This window comes from Dreissena polymorpha, chromosome 8 (assembly GCF_020536995.1).
Source record: "Dreissena polymorpha isolate Duluth1 chromosome 8, UMN_Dpol_1.0, whole genome shotgun sequence".
Taxonomy (NCBI): domain Eukaryota; kingdom Metazoa; phylum Mollusca; class Bivalvia; order Myida; family Dreissenidae; genus Dreissena; species Dreissena polymorpha.
Genome location: NC_068362.1, coordinates 59,862,577 through 59,886,717, shown reverse-complemented (window position 1 = coordinate 59,886,717; position 24,141 = coordinate 59,862,577). Strand labels below are relative to the sequence as shown.

Below are 24,141 nucleotides of genomic sequence, written 5' to 3'. Positions count from 1 at the left end.
AAACGTCCTTGCAACGTTATGATGAAGCGTCCTGGTAATGTTTTGTATGCAACGTTATGGCAACGTTCAGTAATGGTTGCTGACGTTGCGACCTAAGTATTACGTTTCAGCAACGTTCGTAAAACGTGTGATGCCAACTGGGAATGGTCAACGGATGCCCGTCCGGTTTGACTTAGGGAAGCGTCTCTACATTGTAAATATTTGTGTGTGTTTAAAAAAAAAATAAACTTAATGTTTACTAATTAGCTACAAAAACACGACACTCTAAAATTAGTTTAATATCACTTACCATTAAGTGGCTTTGAAACTTTATTTTGTTGTCAACCTTGTCTCCGCCCCTGGATCATTCCAAGCATAATAAACGAGAGCGCTGGAATGAGTTGAAATTCTTTTGGCAATATATGGGGTAGTTTCTGTTGAAGTAAATCTTAATTGAACAGTTGACTGAATGAATATTAAAAAAGACTATCAAAACATTATTTTTAGAATAAGTTAACATTAATGAAACAAGAAGTGGTGAAATATTGCAAACCATCATATATCAATCAGAAAATCAGAAATATGTATCAGGGGAGCTTGGTATTTTGCAAAGAAGTAAATGCCCGTATGTAAATGTTAGTTTTTATTGGCTAGACGTTAATTTATGCTCTTGTTTTGATTAACGTTATTATAACATCATTAGTACGCAACATATTACATGCACACGTTCTGTGAGTTTTTAATCTTTATTCAAATTATTCAAATAATTTGAAAAAAAAGCAATATAATTTGCAGATTCATATCAAAATACTTTAATTTGCCCCCTATCTTGCCGCCAAAAATCGCTAGGTAAATGTTTGACGTCACAAAGTTTAACGATATTGAAGCCATCGAAAACTCGACAGTCTTCTGCATGAAACATGACACTTATTTATCCGTTAAAAGTATTTGAAGTAACGTACCCCATTTATAAATACATTGAAATAGTATGTTATCTCATCATCAAATACGACGAGATTCACTTTGCAAAATCAAATAAATGAGTATGCAAATTGTCATTAGATATGATTGCTTACAAATCTTATGTTTTTAATTGAATTAACTATTATAGCATGAAAAAAGTGAACACAAAAAGTGACGACGCCGGTTTAAGAACCAACTGTCGTCATGATCCAGAAGTGGATGCGCTACTTCTGCGCCACGCAATAATTAATGGACTTAAGCTAACCATAACACCTACTGCAAACGTTATCTAGCTTTTGCCATTAGCATAGTTTGTACGAACTAAATGTATTTTAATTTCTATAAACGTGTTAACACTAAAAATGGTATAAGAAAAAAAACACTAAAATGGTCTTAGACTATTTTTTTGAATAAAATCTTCGAAAACAAAAATTATGTTTTAAATATCTTATCTTTTTCGTCTGCAAACATTCCACACCCGTGCATTTTGATCCGTGGGAAACACGCGCCTGACTGCGAGACGCTTTTCATATTTCCGGTTTACAAAAGTCTATAGGCTAAACGTTACGTCAAAGTTGTGTTTTATTTGTGATTTTTAAATGGATTTATCATTTTACGTCAAGCATTATCAGACGATTTATTCAGCACACTTACAAGAAAGCTATCAAATGAAGTTCTGAATGATGATTTCAATAGATTCATTGTTCGATACCATGCAGCGAACAAATGATAATAAAAGCTCATAAAAATAATATTGCCACCGTCAGCTTGTATTATTCGATGAACAACATGCATTACAAACATATAATAATGATTAAAGCTGGGGTCGGCGTCTTGGAAGCGTCAATGCAATGGAAGGACGGTTAAACCAGTTGAAAGCTAGCCTGACCTCACACTTAACATAGAATTAGTCCACATACACTTTGATTTATCTTAATCTGCCAGATCGGTGTAATATGCATCTCAAGTCACATAATAATGTGAAATGTAATATGTTTTTATTATGTATATGCAATGCCATAGCCAGTCAGCGTTTCTATATGCTCACAACTGCGATTAAACACGATATATTAATTATAAATATGCAAACATTAAGGTTAATTACCAGAAAAAATATGCACAACGTCATACTCGGTTTTCATTGAACAAAAGTCTTAAGAAACACATATTTCTTCAGCAGGTCATTTTTCTTACTGTATTAAGTTGATTACTATATTCAAATCATGATGCAAGTTTTTCTTAACATTTTTGATACGAGTATGCACGTTGAGTTTTAATAATGCACATATTTTATACCAGTGAAATCACTTTTTAAATGTCGGAAAGTCATACAGCACTGTTATAATTTACACATACAATTGGATTAAGTGTACGAACAGGCCACCTGCCAGAAAAAATATATCGCAACACCTGTTAAAGAATGAAAAAAACAACACAAACAGTATACAAACACACTTTTATCAAATAGTTGTGGTGCTAAACAAGAAACGTTTGAGTAATTGACCATTGAGTAAATAAATTGCAATGATATGAAATTCATATTCTCTTTAAATTTTTTATTTGAAATTGCCATGGTATGATGTTAATGGTTACTTTCACAGTCCTGTTTTATGCTGATTCTGTGCTCTCTACCTGTCCGAGATTATTACTTAATAGTTAGTAGTTACTAACTTATTATTTAGTAGGTACCTGCATATAAACGGCTTTTAAGAAAATGGCTTTTTGAGACTGAATAATTTTGTATTCACATCTTTTTGCCAAATGTGTGAGGTTCGGTACGCTTTTCACCTGTATGACATCCCTATCCCTTGTATAGTCCGCTTTAAAGCGGCGACCGCATAGGTGATCCGTTTTAATTGTTAATGTTTTTTATTATGTTTTGGCGTGTAATATAAATGCACCTGTTCACATTTCCCTTCATAAAAGACCAGTGAATATTAAAACCTTTCTTTTCTTTGTAAATAACTAAGGGGTTTATTTATTATATATTTTATATAATTTGCAGTAGATATTCGGTATTGCAATTTGAAGCCAACACAAACAAATGAGTCGCGCTACGTCCGACGGTATAATTTGCGAACATAAAATTATTTCCCGTAAGCATTTCCTTTTCTACTCATCGAAATTGATTGATGTTTCTCAAGCATTTGAATTTATTTGTTCATTAGACTATCGCGCGGTTACTCTGGTTTCTATAAATAATCAGAAAATGGCAATTGAATTATGGTGACTTTACTTAGGATGCTTTGTCTGAAAATCAACCCGTATGTACTCATAATCATATGTATTTTTGAAAACCATTTTACCCCGATAAAAAAATAACGTGGGATTCATATAGGGCGAAATCATCATTATCATCATCATTATCATCATTATCATCATTATAATTATTAGCATTTCCTCATCATTGATTTGACGTTAGACAACGTTTTTATTTAATCTGCTTCGTGAATAAGCAGGAAACGTAAAACCATTGGTTTTTTCACATCAAACCTAAGCAGTATGTGTAATTGTGTTGCTTATATGCGTTATCTCATGGTTCCGTTATTCGAAAGGCGTTCATAGACTCTCGTCAGCTATATGTACTGTCCAAGTAAAAACGTGTCACTCTAATGTCGGACAGAATACCATTTTCTGTTGTTTGCCTTTGTCATAGGATTGTCCTTCTAACTGCGAGGTTTTCCTCGCTATCAGTAAAGATTGCTGTTTATCAATAAACTGTGCAATATTCTTCTTCTCTTGTTTCAACGTGTGGTTTCAATATAAGCTGTTTTATATAAAGAAGGTGCATGTTTACAAATTCTTAACTTATTTAACATAGTGTAATATTTATTTCGTAGCAGTATAATTATCGTTGATTACTTCAGTTGACTTTGTTTTGTTTCAGGATATTAGCCGGCAACGAGCTCTCATCCATACCTAGCGGAGAATTTAGACGATTGCCGAACCTAACTAAACTGTAAGACGTTTTCAAAGTTCAAATCCAGTACAAATAACGAAAGTAAAGTCACAACTTTGTAATTTTGTACTTGCTTCAGACTGTTTGATCACTGTCTACCTGTTTCAAAACAAAGAATATTTGTATAAGAATTCTGGGGGAGTTCGATGGTTTTAAGTAGTATTTTTGTATGTCATGTTATAAATTTTAAGCATTATTGATGATTTTATGCTAATTTCCGTTTGAAAGAAAGTTGAAGAAGAACAATTCTTTTTTTTAAATGTGAAAAACATTCATTGGGTTAAAGGAATATTTTAACGCATATATGCATCAATTAACTTGATTGAGGCAAATCAGAATTTCTCAAAATGTTCTTATTTGTTAATGCAATTATTATCACTATTAAAATTTCCTACCTCCCGAAAAGTATATTTTTTCCATTAAAAAAATAGAAAACAATTGCATCATAACAAAAATTGCTTACCTTATAAACTGGAAGAAAAGCTACTGCAGGCAGCGGTTTCTTTTCTTCCAGTTTATGAAATGGATTTTAAAAAAATATTTCCTGATGATTTTACCATAAGTGTAATTCTTCATTTAATGATATGTGCAGAGTCCACATCAGTGATTATTTTTTTTACGCCACGATATATTGTGCAGCATTAAGTGTAGGGCATTCTCGTCGGTAGAGCGCAGACGAATCCCCTTTCAGCGATATGCGGTCACTTCTTTGATGTGCTTTTCTTTATCAATCCATCCGTCTTATGACGGGCCTTTTGTCACTCAAAATCTATTTCTATACGAGTTGTTAAACTTACATTGTGTATTTTGGATGATTCTTTGACGTCATCGAAGATTTATAACCTCTTTTGTACAACAAATTCTTTTTTAACTCATTATGCGAGTAACTAAGTACGTCGGAGTTTTCGGATAGAGTCATGCACATACTATACTCAAATATGAAGCACAGGAGCTTGTCCATCGGGTATTTGAATTAAATTGTCGACATGACTACGTAGTGTGGTTTAATAAAATGGGAAAAAAGTTCCGCCAAGCAAAATTTGTGATGGCACTATAAAATACACACGCGGTAAACGTGCAAAAATGGCTCAACATTACATTCACGATTTTGAAGTTAATATATTTCCGTTTCGTTTATACGCACTTTTATTCATTTTTTGATTTTTAAGTTGAAGTTTTGTTTGAGAAGACTGTCGTTTTTGGGAGAAGTGCAATTTGTGGCTATTAATTTTAACGCTGGTCCTTTCCTACACTTAATACATCTTCTCCGCAGGTAACGATCAGTTTTCCGTAGAGATTCCGTATTTGCATGTTAAAAAATACACGATTTGCAAAATTGAACCAGGCGAAACTTGCCAAACTAATCTTAATATACTCTCTTGACACGTTTTTGATAGTAATATACTGATGATGAACAAACTGAATAATAGACCCATTTAAACGAGCGCGAAAAAGTTTGTGATTTACATTTTACTCAACCACATATAACATATTAGAATCCTTCTTATTTTTTAAATGGACTCTCTTCCCTTTTTAGCATCACTATTCACCTGTTTAGATGATTTCATACAAGAATATTGCAGTACCAGAGTGTTTAATAGAATGCATAGCGTTTTACAATGTCTGAACGCATAATTAGTTCCATTTTTTTATATATGAAAATGTTGTAGAATTACATTGTATTATGTATTATGAAATACAATATTTTCGAAAAGAAATAAAAAAATAAGTATTTTGATATAGCGCAGACGTTTCTTATTGGAAGGCTTCATTACAAAAATGCAACGATAAAATTTGCAGATTTTTGTTATACTTCTAGACACGTGTTTGAAAACTGACAGATGTTGTCTGTGGAATATTAAACAACCAGTCGTTGTTATAAAAAACGATATGAATACCTGTAGATGTGAATAAAACTCGATAAAAAAGATAAAAAAATTTTGTTTATATTTTTGGTACATACACTGGTTACTTATTTCATTATTTGTGCATGAAACACGCAATATTGAGACACATGCCTTCACAACTTGTACAATCTATTTCTAGCTAGACTGTTTGTAATTACTATATATGCAATGTGTGTGGTGTTCAACACGTACAACAACAGAACCATATTTCGTCAGTATATTTTTGTTAATATTCTTAATTTTGTACAAATATTACGAGTATATTAACTCAAACATCAAAACGAATCTAAAATGTCATTTCTAGTTTTAAACGACGCAGTGCACATTTAGATTTAATCAAAACCTTTTAGATTTCGAAAGTTTAACCACTAGACAACCAATACTTTTTTTTATCTTCCAGAGGACTTAGCATGAAAATGTGTAATATTTATTATCAACAGAGCAAGTTCAATGAATAATAAAACATTATAATGACTTCCAATATGCAAACCGGATTCTATCATAACCGGATGTCCTGAGCAACGAGTTTTACCACATGTTATTATTTAACACATATCGAATGTTTAGATCTATTTTTTTTTAACACGTTACCAATGATGAACGATCTATAAACTTAAACTGTTTTGAAAACGTGTTAACTTAATATAATATAGTTATTATAGTAAGAGCAAATTGTGGATGCAATACACAAATTAAATCAAAATCCTCACCAATAACCCGAACTATCCACCCTCTATTGTGTAGATGCTTGTGAAAATAAACAACGTTTTTTGGCCTCAGAAACGTAACTGAAATTCGAAATAATTTGTTTGTTTCAATAATAAACAGCATGCGTCTCTTAAGACACCAATGACGCATTTTTGCATGCAATGTGTTCAGATAATTGACCCATACAACAAGTGTTTGAAATGTTGTGAACCGTACTAGCAAACATTTATCCTTAGTATTACATAAGTTACAATTATTCATTAAATGCTTTCCCGACTTTTCCTTATTCATATTTCTAGGTTTACGCAAATGTTAGTGAATGCGTGTTTTCAGTATTTTATCCGTAAAAACAAATTATAAATGTTACATAGTGCAGTCATAATTATGAAAAACAATCACACGCTCTCAATTGTAAGCATCAGAACGTATTATGGCTTCGGAATAAGGGATTTGATATAATTGAGTTTTTAGTATTGAGAAAAAACTAATTCGATAATTTAATGAGTTGTTTTTTTGAAATTGTAAATGCCGAGGCATTAAAGTGTGGACCCGCGCATATTGTCAGGCATCACGCTAAAATTATTGTTCAGATACCTATTGCATTTTTATTAAAATAAAGCAATTTTCTCAGCGTTTGTTTCGCTAGATTTCTTGGAATAATTGTTCGATTATAATGATATGCAGTATTATTCATAGAATAAACATTCATTTTTTTTTTGTTCTAATTATGCTTGTCTATGCTTATTCATTGAGAGAACCACAAACACGTATATATACAATACTATATTGTATATTAGGCGTTTTCTCTGTTATATGCGCATCCGCATTGGTTATAATGGAGTCACTCTGTTTCGTTTCAATAAATTTCATTGGTTATATCTTTCAAATCAGTAGCTGAATACGAAGATAACAATTGAGCTTCGATATCTTTAAAAAAAATAGTTTAAGAGATATAATTGTTTTGCACAGTGGATTGCACAGTGGTATGAAGCTTTGTTAAAAGTTACAAAGGCATACTATCAAGGCGCAATGCATACGACGATCTTGATTGATTGTTAACATTTTTTTAGGTACGACTTGAATCAAATGGTTGCAGTACATCCCAACAGACTGTTGATTGCACTGCGACTACAACACATATAAACATTTCTTGATTTACGTCTCGCCCCCGCATCAACATTAGTAATCAGATATGCATCCATTAATAGTTATCATTAATAGTTTGCAAATTGATGATATTTTGGTTGGTATGTAAAATATTTATAGCTGATTCGTAGTCAAAACTATGATTTCTTGTTTCGGCTTGAATAAGGAATCGAGAGCTGGTGTTTTGTTTTGTTTAATCACATGGCGTTGTTATATATCGCTATTCGGGAGGCGTTCATAGGCTCGCGCTAACTTGAAGTACTGTCCATGTATAAACGTGTAAGTCTGTGGTCTTCTTGATTAGACAAAAACTTTGTATATGATTGTCCTACAAGATAAGTATTGATGCAAAGCATCAAAGGGCGTCGGGAATTTCAGTGTAAAAGGCACTCAATGAAGATACATGGAACGATTTTTTTCTACTGTAAATATTAATATATTGGCCGATTATTTTAAACAAAATAGAAAAAGATACTGGTATAACCATTATCTATGATTTTGTGTTATAACCCCCAAATAACCATTATCTATGATGTTGTGTTTTAACCCCCAAATAACCATTATCTATGATTTTGTGTTGTAACCCCCAAATATTTCAAACTTCATTTAATTTACATTGGTTACCTTTTTTTACTGGCATCGGTGTGGAGTTTTCATTAATGGAACAGAACTGTGTAGGTTTTAAAAAATCTGCTTCATCTTGTAAGCGTATTTGCCCAGTCCCTGTGATCTTTTATTATTGCCCAGTCCCTGTGATCAGTTATTAATTAAAAGAATTAGATATGCATTATTGACAATACATGTTGTAGTAAATGTAATAGGCACAAATGCAGTACACAAAAAATCACGCTATGCAAGATATTCTGACAACAAAAATATATACATTGATCCGTAAAATAACTTCCCATCCCATAAGCGAAAAAAAAACGTATTTCATACTAGTCGCCGCACTTCAGTGCGACGCTAGTTCTGGCAACCATAACTTTAAATGTCGCTTTAAATGATTTTTGACTGGCGCGACTTTATAGTTATGGACCAACCTCATTAGGAAAGTCATCCAGAAATTCCCGAAAAGGTGACAGTTAACAAAGACCGGTCCAAATCAGCTTTTAAATGCAGTTATTGGCCCAAATCAACCACTTGATCGGAAAGATTGACATTTTTCACATTTAACTGATATATTCTTTCACAAAATACTATCTTAAACATTTAAAAATTATCTGTTCTGCTCTTACATATCGAGAAAAACAGCAATGTGACAGACTTTCTTGATATGCGAACCACCCGAGATTTCATGGTCATATGACGTTATTTCTATTTTTAGTAACATACCATGTGCTCAAGTGTTTTCAAATTCAGAATGACATTTCCCGGTATTTTAGATTATTCTGGTTTGTTTTGTAAACAAATTGTAGTGTAAATACAAATTCAATGTAAATATTATTTAAAACTACCTTGTTCACACTGAAATCAGTCTTATAATCCATCAGACGTTAGTTGTTAATCACAAATAATAGATTTCCGAAAACGAAAGTAATGTTTACAATTTCAGCAAAAAATGTCAAGGTCGATCCTAAAGTATCCAAATGAAAACTCGTCACGTGATAAAGCGACAATGGCGTCAAAATTGTTAATTTCAGACTGATGAGAGTTATTTTCATCTATTGTGAGATGCATTTGAAAAATTTGAACCTTAAAATATTCCCCGATGCAGTAATGTATATTCATTCACCAATATATGTAATAATGTTACAAAGAAAAGCAGCTTTCTTTGATTTATAGCGTGACATAAATATGTTACGACTCTGGTTGACTTTCGATACGGGGTTGGCTTCAGCGTACAGGTATGTCAATATTATATAAACTGTACGCTGAAGTTTCTTTAGCTAGTGCGACGCCAATCAACTGCGAGGTTTCCTCGCTCTCTAGAATAAGCCCGTTTTTCATTTAAACTATGCAATATTCTTCTTGTGCCCACGTGTTGTTTGAATATAGGATTTCCTATAAATAGCAGATACATGTTGACCAATTGCTTATTTGAAATATTTTATTATTTGCTTCGTAACAGTTTAATTATCGTTGATTTCTTCAGTTGACTTTGTTTTTTTCCAGGTTTATATCACACAACTCCATCTCATCCATACAGACTGGTGCATTTGAAGACTTGCTTAACCTAGATCATCTGTAAGTCGTATCCAGATTTCAAATCAAGTACATATAACGAATGAAAAGTTATAACTGTGTATATTTTTTTATTTGCTTTAAACTGTTGCATTACTTTCCATCATTTTCAAGTACAATTTTATACGATTTGTTAGACATTTCCCAAAACTTTATTTGTAAACGATCCCGTTTCTTAAATTGAAAAAAAAATATAAATAGTAAAACGGTTAGCGGAGAACATTAAACAAACACAATTTTGCAAACTAACTATCAAATATCTTTTAAATCTGCCTTTATAAGCTATGGCTAACCTATTATTTTTGCTGACAGGTTACTGTTTTTTTTTTCATTAGGAATTGTGTTCGAAATTGACCTTCCCATTGATGGTTGCGCATTCTTCCATATGTTGTTTTTTGTGTGTTTTCCCTTATGATATAGTTTTCACATCAAATGCATGGAAAAAAATCTTGTGGGAATTTCGATTGTTTTAAGTAGGATATTTAAATGTCTTGTTATAAACGTTAAGCATTATTGATGGTTCTGGGTTTAAAAGATATTGATATAATAAAATAAAATATTTTAAAGGGGAAAGCACGTTATGCGAACAAGTACTATTTTTATGCACATTAACAACAACTTACTTGATTAAGTAAAGTCACAATGTCTCAATGTGATACTGTTTGATAATAAATGTATCATCACTATTTATTTATTTTTTATTTTTCTATGACCTTTTTTTCCATTTAAAAGATGTTAAAAAGCGCATCGGAAAAGTTTCTCGCCTCATAAACAGGTGAAAAGAGTTACTTCATAATGTGCGATTTTTCTGGCCGTTTGATAAACATGGATTATTTTTTTATCCTGATTTTTTTTCATTGAATGATATGTGAAGATTGTATATCTGTGCTTGGTCAATGCTTTGACGCCATGATATATTGATTAGCATTAAGTGTTCGGCAATATCGCCAATCGAGCTTTGGAGATTGCGCTTGACATATAACCTTCGTTGTTGGTCCGTTTAGGAATCAAACACATCTATAATAAATATATAGTTGTATATATAACAACTATCAACCTGTTTATTTTTGATAAATCTTTTACATAATCAGAGATTTAAAGCATTTGTTGTAAAACTAATATTTTTGAACTTGTGACGCAATTAACTAAGTATATACTTTATTTGTGGCAGGGAACGGGAATTTGACCCATCTGGTTACAAAAGCCTTTTTTCAGTCAAGCATATATTATGAAAGTACTACATCTAACAAATAAATTCAGAAATGTGAGCATCCAATTCCTAAAATGACACGTTATCCCAGTATTGTGTGTTCGATGTCATTAACGCCGAATAGCGCTTTTTTGTATGGAAAAACGTTTCAATTTAATGAATATCAGTACATGTTATGCTTATCAGTTTGTGTTTTAATAGCTCTATTGTTCGCAAATGTCGATGAAAATTATGTATTTCAAACAACACAATTAATTGTATTATTATAAATTTGTAAATACTCATATTTGCCAATTGAAACAAAAAGGTTTATTTTCATATGTTTTACCATTATAAATTAAATAAGATAACAAACAACAGCCAAATCAACACAATCAGATCTAGACATATATGGACATGTCTGTGAAATGAAAAGTATATTTATAATATACTCTTGGATGGACATTTTCTGGAAATATCTGTGAATTCAGAAATTGAAAATTTTGTATTTTCTTCTATGTTCTTTTTCTTTTTTAAACTTGATTTTTTTTAAATAACACAACAAGTTTTAGTCAATTTATATTATAAAAATCAAAATATTCTTTGTTTTCGTTCTCTTGATTTGCACAGAGAACAGATCATAGTCAATGTTCTAAATGTAAACGTGAATACAACGTTTAATGCTTATTAATTAGTTGATCATACAGGTTATAATTGCTGTCACGATAGTCTTGACGACAAGGATTCACTTAGATGTAACGCGCTTATCTCTCCCTTGGTATGACTGCTTCATCAAGAGCTTAAACTGTTGCCCATCATTTTACATAATTCATTTTTCTCTTTAAATGCACAATTCTGTGTTTTTCACAAAACAATCTCATAACTATGCATAAGATGATCTTTTACAGGAAAACGTTTATAAACGCTTAAAACTTATAAGGTAAACAAAGCAGGGTGTCATGTTATACATGATAATAATGAGCACCTGGTATGGTTTTCGCCCTTTATCGTTTGCCCGATCTGTATGTCTGGCTGAAATACATGAACAAAAGGATGAAGCTAAAGAAACAATTAAAACAATTGCTATTTGGTCATGAACACAATCATTTGTATGAACATTCACAACTTAAAATTCTTACAAGAATATAAACATTACAATTTATACTCATAAACATCATCAAATAGAATTAATCAGACTCATTGTGTTGTCATTACGAATACAAATGTTATTGCTTGCATGCTATTGAGGGATTGCACAAAGAAATTTGCTTAAAAACTTGTATTATACAACCCTATCCAGTTCACAGTGTATCTGCTGTCAACTGATCAACTGGAATACAATCATCTTTAATTATATGCAGATAAAATGAAATAAAAAGAAGAATACATGCGCAGAACATTCTCAACGAAATGTTATAACCGTCATTACATGAAAGTTCAACAACAACAGAAACAATTACGATTGTTTTACGTTTTGACAACTTTAGGGTAAAACATACATACAAATTAATATCGTCTTCAATCTTCAGTTTGACAGCCAAAACGACTCATACAGACACCGTGAGTGACTGAATAGATTAATTTTAAATTAACTTCCATCCCTTCAAATCAACTTTGATTTTGGTTAAGAAAACAAACGAACAAGTACGAAAAACCTGCCTTGACATAAAGCATATATTTAATTAATTAGAAATGGCGAACTCTGCCCTACTGTTAATTTTGTTATATTAGCTGAGGTTAATTTAAACTTTTAAAAACAAAACAACAAAAAAATACAGTAAATAATAATTATCCGAACTATACAATCTTGCTTAAGGTTATGCCTGAAATTAAAACTTGTGTTGATAGCCAAACAATTTTGTTTACAAAGTACGCGAAAGAGTAGTCACAAGTTTAAGACGTTTTTCTCGGAAACGACGTCAGCGCAGAATGGGTCAAGTCTCGTTCGCATCCACATATACTCATATAAAAAGCACATGAACTTGCCCAGCGGACATTTGAATGACATTGTTGACATGTACACTTAGTGCGTTTGCATACAAAAGAGAAATAAATTAAATTGTTATTCAAGCAAGAGTTGCGTTGCATTATAAAATGCACACGAGATTAAAGTGCGAAAATGGCTCAAACTATATTTTGAATTGAATATATATCCGTTATGTTGTAATCACTTTTTTATTTCATTATTTATTTTTAAATTGAATTTTTGTTTGAGTGTGTTGCCTTGTTTTGGAGAATTGCAATATACGACTATTTATTTATTACTATGCAAATGTACACTTGACTGAACCACAAATAACACCTGTGAAAGTTTCGTACTTGTTATTAATGGGCTAGTCTTTCTTCCTGTTAACAGCACTATGCCCCTATCTAGATCAGTGCTGCTAATTACAATAATTTTGCCAGAGTGTTTAATAGAAGGCATCGCGTTTTACAGTATCGGAATACATTATTATTTTTAAGTTTTATATATGCAAATGTTGGACTGTTAAATGCACTATTAAATGCATTATTTTCCAACAAAAAAATAAGTATTTCGATCTTATAGCAGATGTTTCTTTTATGAAAACTTGTTCCAAAACGTTCACAAACATGCATTGATAAACAGATAGTTGCAGAATTGTGTGATATATTTAGACACGTGTTTGAAAACCGTCAGATGGTGTCTGTGGAATATTAAACATACAGTCGCTATGATAAATACACGATGTAATACCTGTAGACGTCAATCGAACGCGATAAAACATGTACATATTTATTTTTAAAATACATGGAATATGAAATGGTTACTTTTTTCATTATTCCTTCATCAAATGAAAAATATTTAGGCACTTGCATTCGTTGTAAGCATCAATTTATATTGTCGATGTCTAGCTAGTCTGCTTGTCACTACGCAGAGCTATGGTTTCCGACGTGTTCGTATCTTCTAACAACACATGAAAAAACAAACATGTTGGTGTTATTTTACTAAACTATTTTTGTTTTCGCGTAGTCTACATGGGTACGCATATGTTTTCACTTCATAAGTTCATCTTAAAGGTCAAGTAAATCCCTACAGTTTGTTTTGGGCAAATATGTAGGACGTTATTCTTAAGATATAATTCAGTTGGTCGTTTCTTGAATTTCTTGCTTATACGAGTTTTATTGTATTACCTACACGCACCATTTTACTTTTGTACAGACAAACTATACATTTCTAAATCTTTAAACTTTAAATGTAAGAACTTGCTAACAACTTTACGACATGTGCTGAAAGTCTTTGATGCTTTATAGGTCCGGGAAATGAAAGAATTGTGAACACATGCCATGAAAAGTTATAACATTCTTATTTTTTGTCTTAAATACATTTGTGCAAATAATGACATTATCCTGAAGAATATTAACCGTTAAGTATCTAGTATAATGTTAACAACAAACACGGTTGACAAATACCTGTTTATCTGTACTATGTTCGTTCGCCATCACTATGCTTATAAGTGCCTGAATAATAAACTTAATCAAGAAGAACAGAACTCATACAAACAATATGTATTTTTGGAATACAATTATTTTACTTAATGTCTCATATGTTTTATACATAAATAAAATAAATAAAGTTTATTATCGGTATACCATACAAGTGACTTTTGCATGAATATTTAAATATTTTTAGTTTACTTCAGTTTTCTTATTTTCCGTATTTCCTTCATTATACTCTACCGCATACACTAGTTGTCCAGTATACTGCATACATTAGTTGTCCAGTATACTGCATACATTAGTTGTCCAGTATACTGCATTTCATTAGTTGTCCAGTATACTGCTTACCTTAGTTGTCCAGTATACCCCCCACATTAAACGGAACTGGACTTTTTACTACAACAAAAAGTCCGTTTTGGTGAAAATGCCGATATTATACTATGAACACCAATTCCTGTTTCTCCTGTCGAAACATGTTTTGTCAGGTAACATATTTATTTGTTAAGCGCGTTCATGAGTTTCCACATGCATATATCTTTATGATAATGACCTTCTATCGGTTCAGATGTACATACGCAATACATAAGATATGTTCGCTTATTACGAGTATAAACAAGATGTTTGCGTAACGGCGAACGTTCCGATATACTGATTATGCATACATGTATTAGAGATTGCGGGAATGGGGAAATAAATTATTTGTGTTGTTGTTGATATAAATAAACATAAATTAACAATATATTTTATTGTTTATCTTATGTAGTACGAAACATTGTATTATGTAAATGAATCGGACAATACACAGATCCCATAACATATGTTTTAAACACTATTTGTAACTTGTCATTTTGAGCAGGAATGTGGGATTTTTTAAAGCTGACTTCTTTGAAATGGAAATGAATTGTTCCTAAATAAAAGCACTGTATTATATATATATATATATAATTTGCAAAGCATACTTAAATGTCGTACAGTGTGAACCGTAAAACACACAAACCAATCCAATGTAATATTCATTTATTAGAAAAAGTAGAATGAACTTATTTCGTGCATTTCCTTTATTTATTCCCATATCCCTTATTTATGGATAAAAATGAATTAAAGTGATTTTTCACATAGCCTGCAGCAGACAGGTATACCTCTTATTAAGTAGGGGTTTGTTGGCTTATCACTAGACCCGCCTATTTGATTGCTGCACGTGATTTTATCGATTGCTTTTATGATTTGGAAGCTTTTAACTTTGGTTGTCTTTGAAATGTGTTAACCTTTGTTGCTTGTTTATATTTTCACATGTTGCTCTTTCTTCTTACTTTAGGGATCTTAGTGCCAACGGGGTAAGCAACATTTCTCGGGCGGCGTTCAGTGGCTTGAGTCGACTGCGATTGCTGTGAGTACCCATAAAGACATATTTCGTCTTTAAATGCAAGCCGTCAAGGTTTCCGAATAAAAAAAGTGTCAGTCTGTGGCTTGCTAGAATGAATGGAAGGATATTCTCTGTTAATGTGTCGTTGTCGAATTACTGCCCTCAAGAATGCATGGTTTTCAGCGTTCTCTGGAAATTATCTGGCTTTTGCTAAATATGGTTTTGGAATAAAGTCAAAGCCAGTCTTTCTGGTATAAAGGCATGATAATATTATAGTAACATAATTATTAACGTATTTAAATTTTTGATTAAGAGTGTAATAGCAGTATAAGTATCGTTGATTTGTTAAGTTTGTTTTAAGGGCTCTAAATGACAACGACCTCAACATCATAGAAGATGATACTTTTCAAGGAGTGCCGAACCTTGAGGAACTGTAAGACGTTTTCAGAGTAACAATCCAGTACAGTCCAGTACAGACTGTGAATATAAAGTTATAATTTTGTAATTTGTAATTTGTTAAGACATTATGCCAAACTTCAATACACAATTATCACGTTTCTTTTACAAATGTTTGACAAATATTGAATACATCTTTACTGAATAAATGTAACATTTTACGGGAAACCGTAGCAAAAACAAAATTTTTGCTAACGTAAGTCTTCTTTATTTTGTAAATTTTCAAAAATATGCAAAGATACGTGTTTCGTGTATCTTTGTGATCAGTTATTAATAATTTTCTCACAAAATACTTTCCTACCTAATCACTTTCTATGGAACGGTATTTCCGTAAAAGTTGCATCCTTTTTCACGACTGTGTCATGATTCTTGATGGTACTTTAAATTTGTATGTAGACTCATTTTCATCGTGCCTGATGGCGGATGTCTTTTTATATTCGGCATATTGGTATCATTCATTTGTACAGATACAACGTTCTTGTTCGTAAATTGCTTGCTGGGTATGTAAATGTTGGTTTGTGGAGAGAGACTTATGAAATAGGCATAGTGCATAATGATTAGTGATTAATGAAGGCAATGCCAAGATGTGATTTTCATCCAATAACAAAGCAACATACACTTATGCATGATACACTGGTTTCAATTGAGAGTCGTTCCGAAATGCTGCGGACGACTACGGAAATTTACGGCGTATAACGAAAAGTTTATGTTATAGCAGAAGTTGTGCCCTTAAGATATAATTAGTTAGTCCTTATATTGAAAGCTCGCCCTATTTTTTTTTCTAAGCCTTAACGGATAAACGTTGTCCACCTCGGTACTAATCATGTATTCTCTATATCTATTTACAAATTGTTTCCCCTGCAATAATAACTTCCGTGTTGTTTTGGTGCCCAAATTAAGATAAACAAAATAGAGGTGTCCGAAAATTTGAGATTTATAACACTCTTAAAATATTACATTGACGATCGAACATGAAATGTGTATATTGTTTAAGTCAATTGTTTCAACAAATAATAGCACATGCTTTTAAATTACCACGCCGCAATGTAAACATTACTTGTGTATATGTTTAACTGTAAGCTGTTGGGTAAAACGCTTGTCTTTTACCGGAATACATAGGTATTTACCCAATAACGCAACTGTAACTGTCAATTGCCCGAAGGCATCCGTCTGCAAGGTATTATGACCTACATCCGGTTGTAAAAACGCATCACCAAAGTGTAAACAAATAGGCACAACAGGGCCGAATTCTGATTAAATAGAATTGAACAATTAACTTTCCAAAAAGTTAGTGTATTTAATTGTGTCCGAAAAGTAATAGTAATTATTGGGCGTTTTATATCAGCCCGTTTCGTCCCTCCGTCCGATTTTGTCAGCACCTATTTTTCGGACACTTGCATGGGATAGAATTACACTTAAAAAATATGTGCTATTCAATTATGAATCAGGGACTGCCTTTGTAAAAAAATATTGGCATGATGTAGTTTTTCTTCTTCTTCTTTTGTTGCATCATGTTTTTCTTTTTAGTCTTCCTATTCTTCACCCTCATCATTCATCTGACGTGAGTGCAACTTATTAAATAATGGGCGAGTCTAGTCTGGCATCTGATCAGCGGAAGTAGGAAATAAGATGTTAAAGTGAACATCATGTAGTGAAAATACACAGGATTAAGAAAAAAGCAATTAATCATAATACTGGTTTTGTTTTAGAATAAGGAAAAATAAGCAATGAGAAAAATTCTCTACTTCAATGTATTGGTTGTTAATTTAAATCTGTTCACCTTGTATATTAATCGTTTTCTTATCTTGTGTCACCGCTTGCCTAACATTAAACGGACTCTGATAAAATTGTTAACAAGCGTTTCAAGCAAATATACTGGAGTTTTACAGATAATGTAAACTTGTAAAGTTAGTATCCGAAATAGAAACATTAGTTTCAAATTTATAATACATATGTACTATGTACATTTCAGTAAAAGTAAAACTTATCATTAAATGATGATGTTATTGTCTCTCCAATTGACCTTCACATGAAGCACGAAGCCCACGATTTCCTGTTGTTTTTTGTTTCATTGAATGTTTCATTGACTAAGCTTACGACTACATGCCTACAGTTGTAAATCACGATATCATCTGGCACCGTAAATTTATATTTGTTTTCATATGTACTTTGTATACATAATACTATTATAATAATTATGTATTCTTTGAGTAAATCAAACGCTCCTTAGATTGATAACTAAACGCGTTGTTGCTTTTGCTCGAATACGGAAAAGTTCTCAAAACGTGGTATTCAGTATTGTCATCAAAACGTACACAATACTGCATCTATTAGTATAACATTTCAAATACATATTGGTAAATTACACTCTGGGACTCTAACTTTTCGTTTTTAAGTTATACTCTCTCTATAGTGTAATCACTATTGATCCAATATGTTAACACTGTATGTGGAATGTCTGATAATCATTGATACATACTGCACCGCAGAAGTCTATTCTTAAATAGAATTGCAATGATGCATCTTTACCTATGTAACATTGTAGTCTATGTACTTGCATGCGCTTGTGCATACGTATTGTTGTGTATTATTTGGAGTAGATGTGAATCTAGTTGCTATTTTACTGTATATATATGATATAGTAGACCTGTTATATTGCTTCACTATGCTTGATAGCCGTCATATCTCTATTTATGTTAAAGTTAAGGGTTTTGTAAGCTATCATTGTTATACAGTCACCTTCTAGAATCGGGAGAACATACTTCTGGTTGTACTTATAAAGTATCTTGTATTTTAAACTGTATTTTCTCATAGTTCGAATGTTTTAACATTTTCGCATTAATGCACCAAACACAAAATTTCAAATCCCGATACTATCTTCATCTTTTATTGGCCCCTTTGTTTTTCTACTTTCTTATCTCTCTAATATCTTATATTCCTATCTTATGCAGTTCTGTAGCTTCCAGCATTATCGAATCTTTACATCAGCCATGACTCTATATGTACACATGGTCTAATGCAACAAACGTGTGATGTCAGCGTTTATGTCCCATCTCGTATTTCTTGTAGCATATCATGATGCTGTACACTAAAAGGGACCAGAAAACGCTGTAATGTGTGTATATAGATCATCAGCTATTTTTCCACTACTGCTACACTTATTATATACAAGTCACTTATGGCTAAATGTTGTCAGCCTCTTTTCTTTACAAAATAATGTTTACACATCAATGAATAGGAATAGGCGAAGAACCATGTTAACGCGTTTTGTTAGGGAACACTAATAATACTGACATTCTTCTTCTCACAAAGCTTTTTAAGTGCTTCCTCTTTTTTGTAGCATGCCTATAGTCCTCTCTAATCCTTTTACGATCAGGTGATATTCATCCTAATCCAGGGCCCACTTTGTCTGACCTATCTCTTAACAAAGATTCAAACAGTTCATCATCCTTTCAAAACGTCGCAGACACAAACAACTTAAGAATTGTGCATTACAATATTCAAAGCCTGCTGCAAAAATAGATCTTCTTTACACAGGTCTACGTGATTTCGATATAATTGGCTTTACTGAAACATGATTACATAATTGTATTCCATCTACTGATCTCCTCTTCAATGGCTTCCACCATCCAATCCGCAAGGATCGCCCCGACTCACATGGAGGCGTTGCAATATACGTCAATGATAATATTACTTTTGAACGCAGACATGATCTTGAATTACATAATGCAGAATGTATATGGGTTGCAGTCTTTCTCGCTATCAATATGTCAATTTAGTGTGGCTTTTTTATAGACCACCCCGTGAGGATAGATTTAACACGAATGCCATCGTAGATTCTATAGGTCTAGCCAGAGAATCACGTATAAAAGATATTATTATTACAGGTGATTTTTATATGAAAGCTCTATCAGAACCAATATCACGTAAATTAATCGAATTATGTCTCTAATATGATCTAACTAAACTTATCCATGAACCAATACATTATACTGAGCAAACATCTTTCGTAATTGACTTCATCTTTGTAAGTAATGAGAATACTCTATTACTCTCTGGAGTAGGATAACCCTTTTTAGATCAATTTGTTCGGAACCAATGCCCAGTTTTTTGTTACATTGAAATTTACAAAACCAAAAGTAAAACGTTTTTTCGACATATCTGGCGCTACGACATTGTGTTATACAAAATTACGACAATTAATGACTGATACTAATTGGGATATACTAAAATCCGAAGATATTGATATCTACGCTGGAAATATTACCAAAAAGAATATTGCAAATTGCAGGAAATCGTATTCCTAACAAAACTGTTTGTATACGCTCTCGTGATCTTCCATGGATAAACAATATCATAAAGAAAAAATTCGGCAACGAAAAAATCCTATACTGATAATCACTGGTCAAATAACCGTCGCGCCAGAAATGATGTTTTTTTTTACTTTTACGTTATTCAAAACAGAATATTTTAGCAATATTTCAAAATAAAATAAATCCTCTGAACTTTGCACTAAAGACTGGTGGAAGACGCTTCGAACATTTATCCCTTATAGCACAAACAGTTCAATTCCTCCTCTTTACGATGATCAAACAAGTTCCTTTTTAGCGGATGACACATGTGAAGCTGATATGTTTAATAATTATTTTGCAAGCCAGTGCTCCATTGACGAACGAAATCACAATCTCCCACTTATACACCATGTAAACGATAATATTCGTCATTATATTCACATCACACATGAGGAAGTGATTGACTCAATAAAATGTCTTAAGATTGGAAAAGCTTCCGGTCCTGATGGAATAAATAATCGCATTCTCAAAGAGGCAATGTATCAATTAAGTCACCCATTGTTTAATTCTTGCCTACGTTGTTGCAAAATGCCTCCTTGTTGAAAAATTGCAAATGTGTGCCCTTTTCAAAAAGGGTGATACAGCCTTAATGTCAAATTATCGACCTATTTCACTCCTTGATACTACTGAGAAGGTCTTTGAGAGATTATTACACAAACACATTTTTATTTTCCTAAGGCCAGCATTTTTTTATATTTGTTTTACGGGATTAAAAAAAAAATGAGTCGGGGGATAAATAAAAATAAAAGCATTAAACTGAGCAGTCTACCAAAAAAATAAAAATAAAACTGTCTAACCGATTATTTTTTATTTTTGAAAATTTAAAATTCAGCCAATTTAACCTTATATATACTTGCATTTACCTTTAAGTGTTTCATATATCGCAGTAGAAGCTTTTTATAATCATAGTATACATATATATATATATATATATATATATATATATATATATATATATATATATATATATATATATATATTTATAGGTAAAAGCACCTTTCGCATGTATTATGCTATATTGCTTCAATAGAGACTATTAAACACGCCAGGTGTGTAGTGTATTATAGTGATCGTTAAACTTTTGTTGAGTGTATATCATATGTACGTTTATAACAAAAATAGCATACATTTGACTTAAATAAAAAGGACTTGAACACTTTTTACATTGTTTAATAGCTTTAAATAACAACCAACTTTGTAACTTTCATCCATGGGTGGAATATACACACAAAATACTCTTTAATATACAACATACTTGCTTTATATCATGATATTTTGTATCAATCATGATAAAAAAATGAGCCACGTAAGAGGAAATTGGACCTTAGGGCGATTGCGACCATTTTGGCTCCAAAAGAGCAGTCTAATCAGGATCCAGAATATTCAACATAATTGTCATTCAGTCAGTATTTCTTAAGATGTTAAGCGAACACTTTGGATCCTGATCAGACTGCGCTTGAATTGATCTTTATTCAAACTTTGTGTAGTAAAAGTTCTAGTACATAAAATGAGAATATTTCATTTAAGAAACCTAGAATTATAGACTTATAAAAACATGTGCTGCATTTCATTTGATATTCAGAGAGATTTATAGTGTTTATATATGTAAAGTGAACACAAGGGCGTGACTACAATATTTGGTGTGTAACATCGTTATGAGGTTCTCTTTGAAGTTTAGTCAAATCATGCAGAAAATTAACCCTCCCTAGGGGTTACTGTTTTGCCTATTAATATAAATAATATAATCATTCTCTGAAACCGCAAGGCCCATTGGTTTGTAACGTTGCATGCAAACCATATAGTGGTTCTTTGCTAAGTTTTCTCAAAGCATGTCTCCGTGGTCAAAACTGTTTGCGCTTCAGGGGTCAACTGATTTATATATATTAATGTATTTGATAATCCCTAACAACACAGACACCGCAAGGGTCAGGGGTTCAATATTTGGTGTGTAACATGTTAGTGTTTTCTTCTTCTAGGTGTGATCAAATCATACATTTGGAGTAAAAAATAACCCGTCATTGTTTCACATGATTAATATTTACTTATATAATAAAGAGCTTAATCAATCTTATTCTCTCAAAACGCCTGGGTTAGGTGATATTTTTTTTGTATGTGACATTGTATGGTTGTAATCTTCGTAGTTTTTGTATCATGTTCATTGGCTTCACATTAGCCCCAACAAAATATTGAGGTAAAAGACACAATATACCTAGAAACCTAGATTTATTTCATTGTACATTTTTTGAAGTGAAAGCCGTATAAAGAATTAAATAGTACATGTAGCAAGGATTTAAATTGTTCTAGTAGAATTACTCTGCTGACTGTATATAATTTGCTCGCAAGATTAATTAAATATAGAAAACAACTTTTGAACTATGTAAATGTATATTTTTAAAATAGTATTTTATTTTAATAATTTCGTAAAAGACTCACAGTATTGTCAAAATAAAATGGTGTAAACTTTTGCACATATTAATTTGTTCCTCTCTTATTCACAGTTTAAGTTCAAATGAAAATTTCTATGGAATGTGTTGTCTGTATTATTTTAAGGAGAAACAGCTATGACATTTTCTTGGATATATAATAAACAGAGAGAGCTATATAAATGTAAAGATAATAATAACCCTTGGAACAAATACATAGAGCCAATCGAGCACATTTACCAACAGAGCCAGAGGTGTGATAAATTTACTTGCATTGCTTGCAGTACAAATCCTGCAGTATGAAAACATTATGTACAGTTGATAGAACATCATATTTCGGCTTAATAATAACTCATTTTTTGAAAAATACATTAAGATATATTTCTGATTTACAAAACTGATCAAATAATAAGAAATAAAGTCCATTTACTTGGTCATAACATTTTGAAAGTCAAAACTTTGGTTTCGTCTGTAGAAATTCAATAAAATAAACTGATCAAAACAAAGGGACGTAAATTGGTACCAGAAAAATGGTTAAAATGTTGATATTAAAATAGTTAGACAGTTTAATATATGGAAAAAATGTTTTGTTTTAAGTTAATGAAGAAAAATAAGCATGTTAATTTGCTACTGTGTCAAGAAAAATAATTAAAACTTTCTTGTTACTTTGACGGACATACGAACATCCGGACCCAATGTTATTTTCTTCAGAAGCTGTGTTGCATACTTTTTTTCTAAATAAAGAATATATATGGGTGGGTGGGGAATGGGATTATTGATGCATGTACCTGTGGTTCAGTCCTCATGTTCATTATAAAGAAACGTAAATTAGTACTTCTTGGACATGTTCGGGATGTTGATGTTTATCTATAAAAAGATTACAGGATCTACATTTTAATAAATGCGCATATTTATTTAACCTACTCTAAACTTTTTAACACACCGAAAGTTATCGATGGTTACACCTCTGAATCATCTGCAAAAACTCTAATTATTTTTTATTCCGTATCACATAATATGGGCATGATGTCACCAATGGTGTTCTGAAGATTAACT

The 24,141-nt window shown here is 31.9% G+C and overlaps 1 protein-coding gene across 1 annotated transcript in view; it reads left to right on the top strand.

Annotated features, from left to right (window-relative positions):
• The window catches only part of LOC127840567 (leucine-rich repeat-containing protein 15-like), an 84,844-nt gene that overhangs the window by 23,549 nt on the left and 37,154 nt on the right, over window positions 1-24,141 (top strand). The window contains exons 6-9 of the mRNA XM_052368977.1: window positions 3,830-3,901; window positions 9,775-9,846; window positions 15,807-15,878; window positions 16,216-16,287. Of these exons, the coding sequence (XP_052224937.1) occupies window positions 3,830-3,901; window positions 9,775-9,846; window positions 15,807-15,878; window positions 16,216-16,287 (288 nt within the window). The remainder of the gene's footprint in view (window positions 1-3,829; window positions 3,902-9,774; window positions 9,847-15,806; window positions 15,879-16,215; window positions 16,288-24,141) is intronic.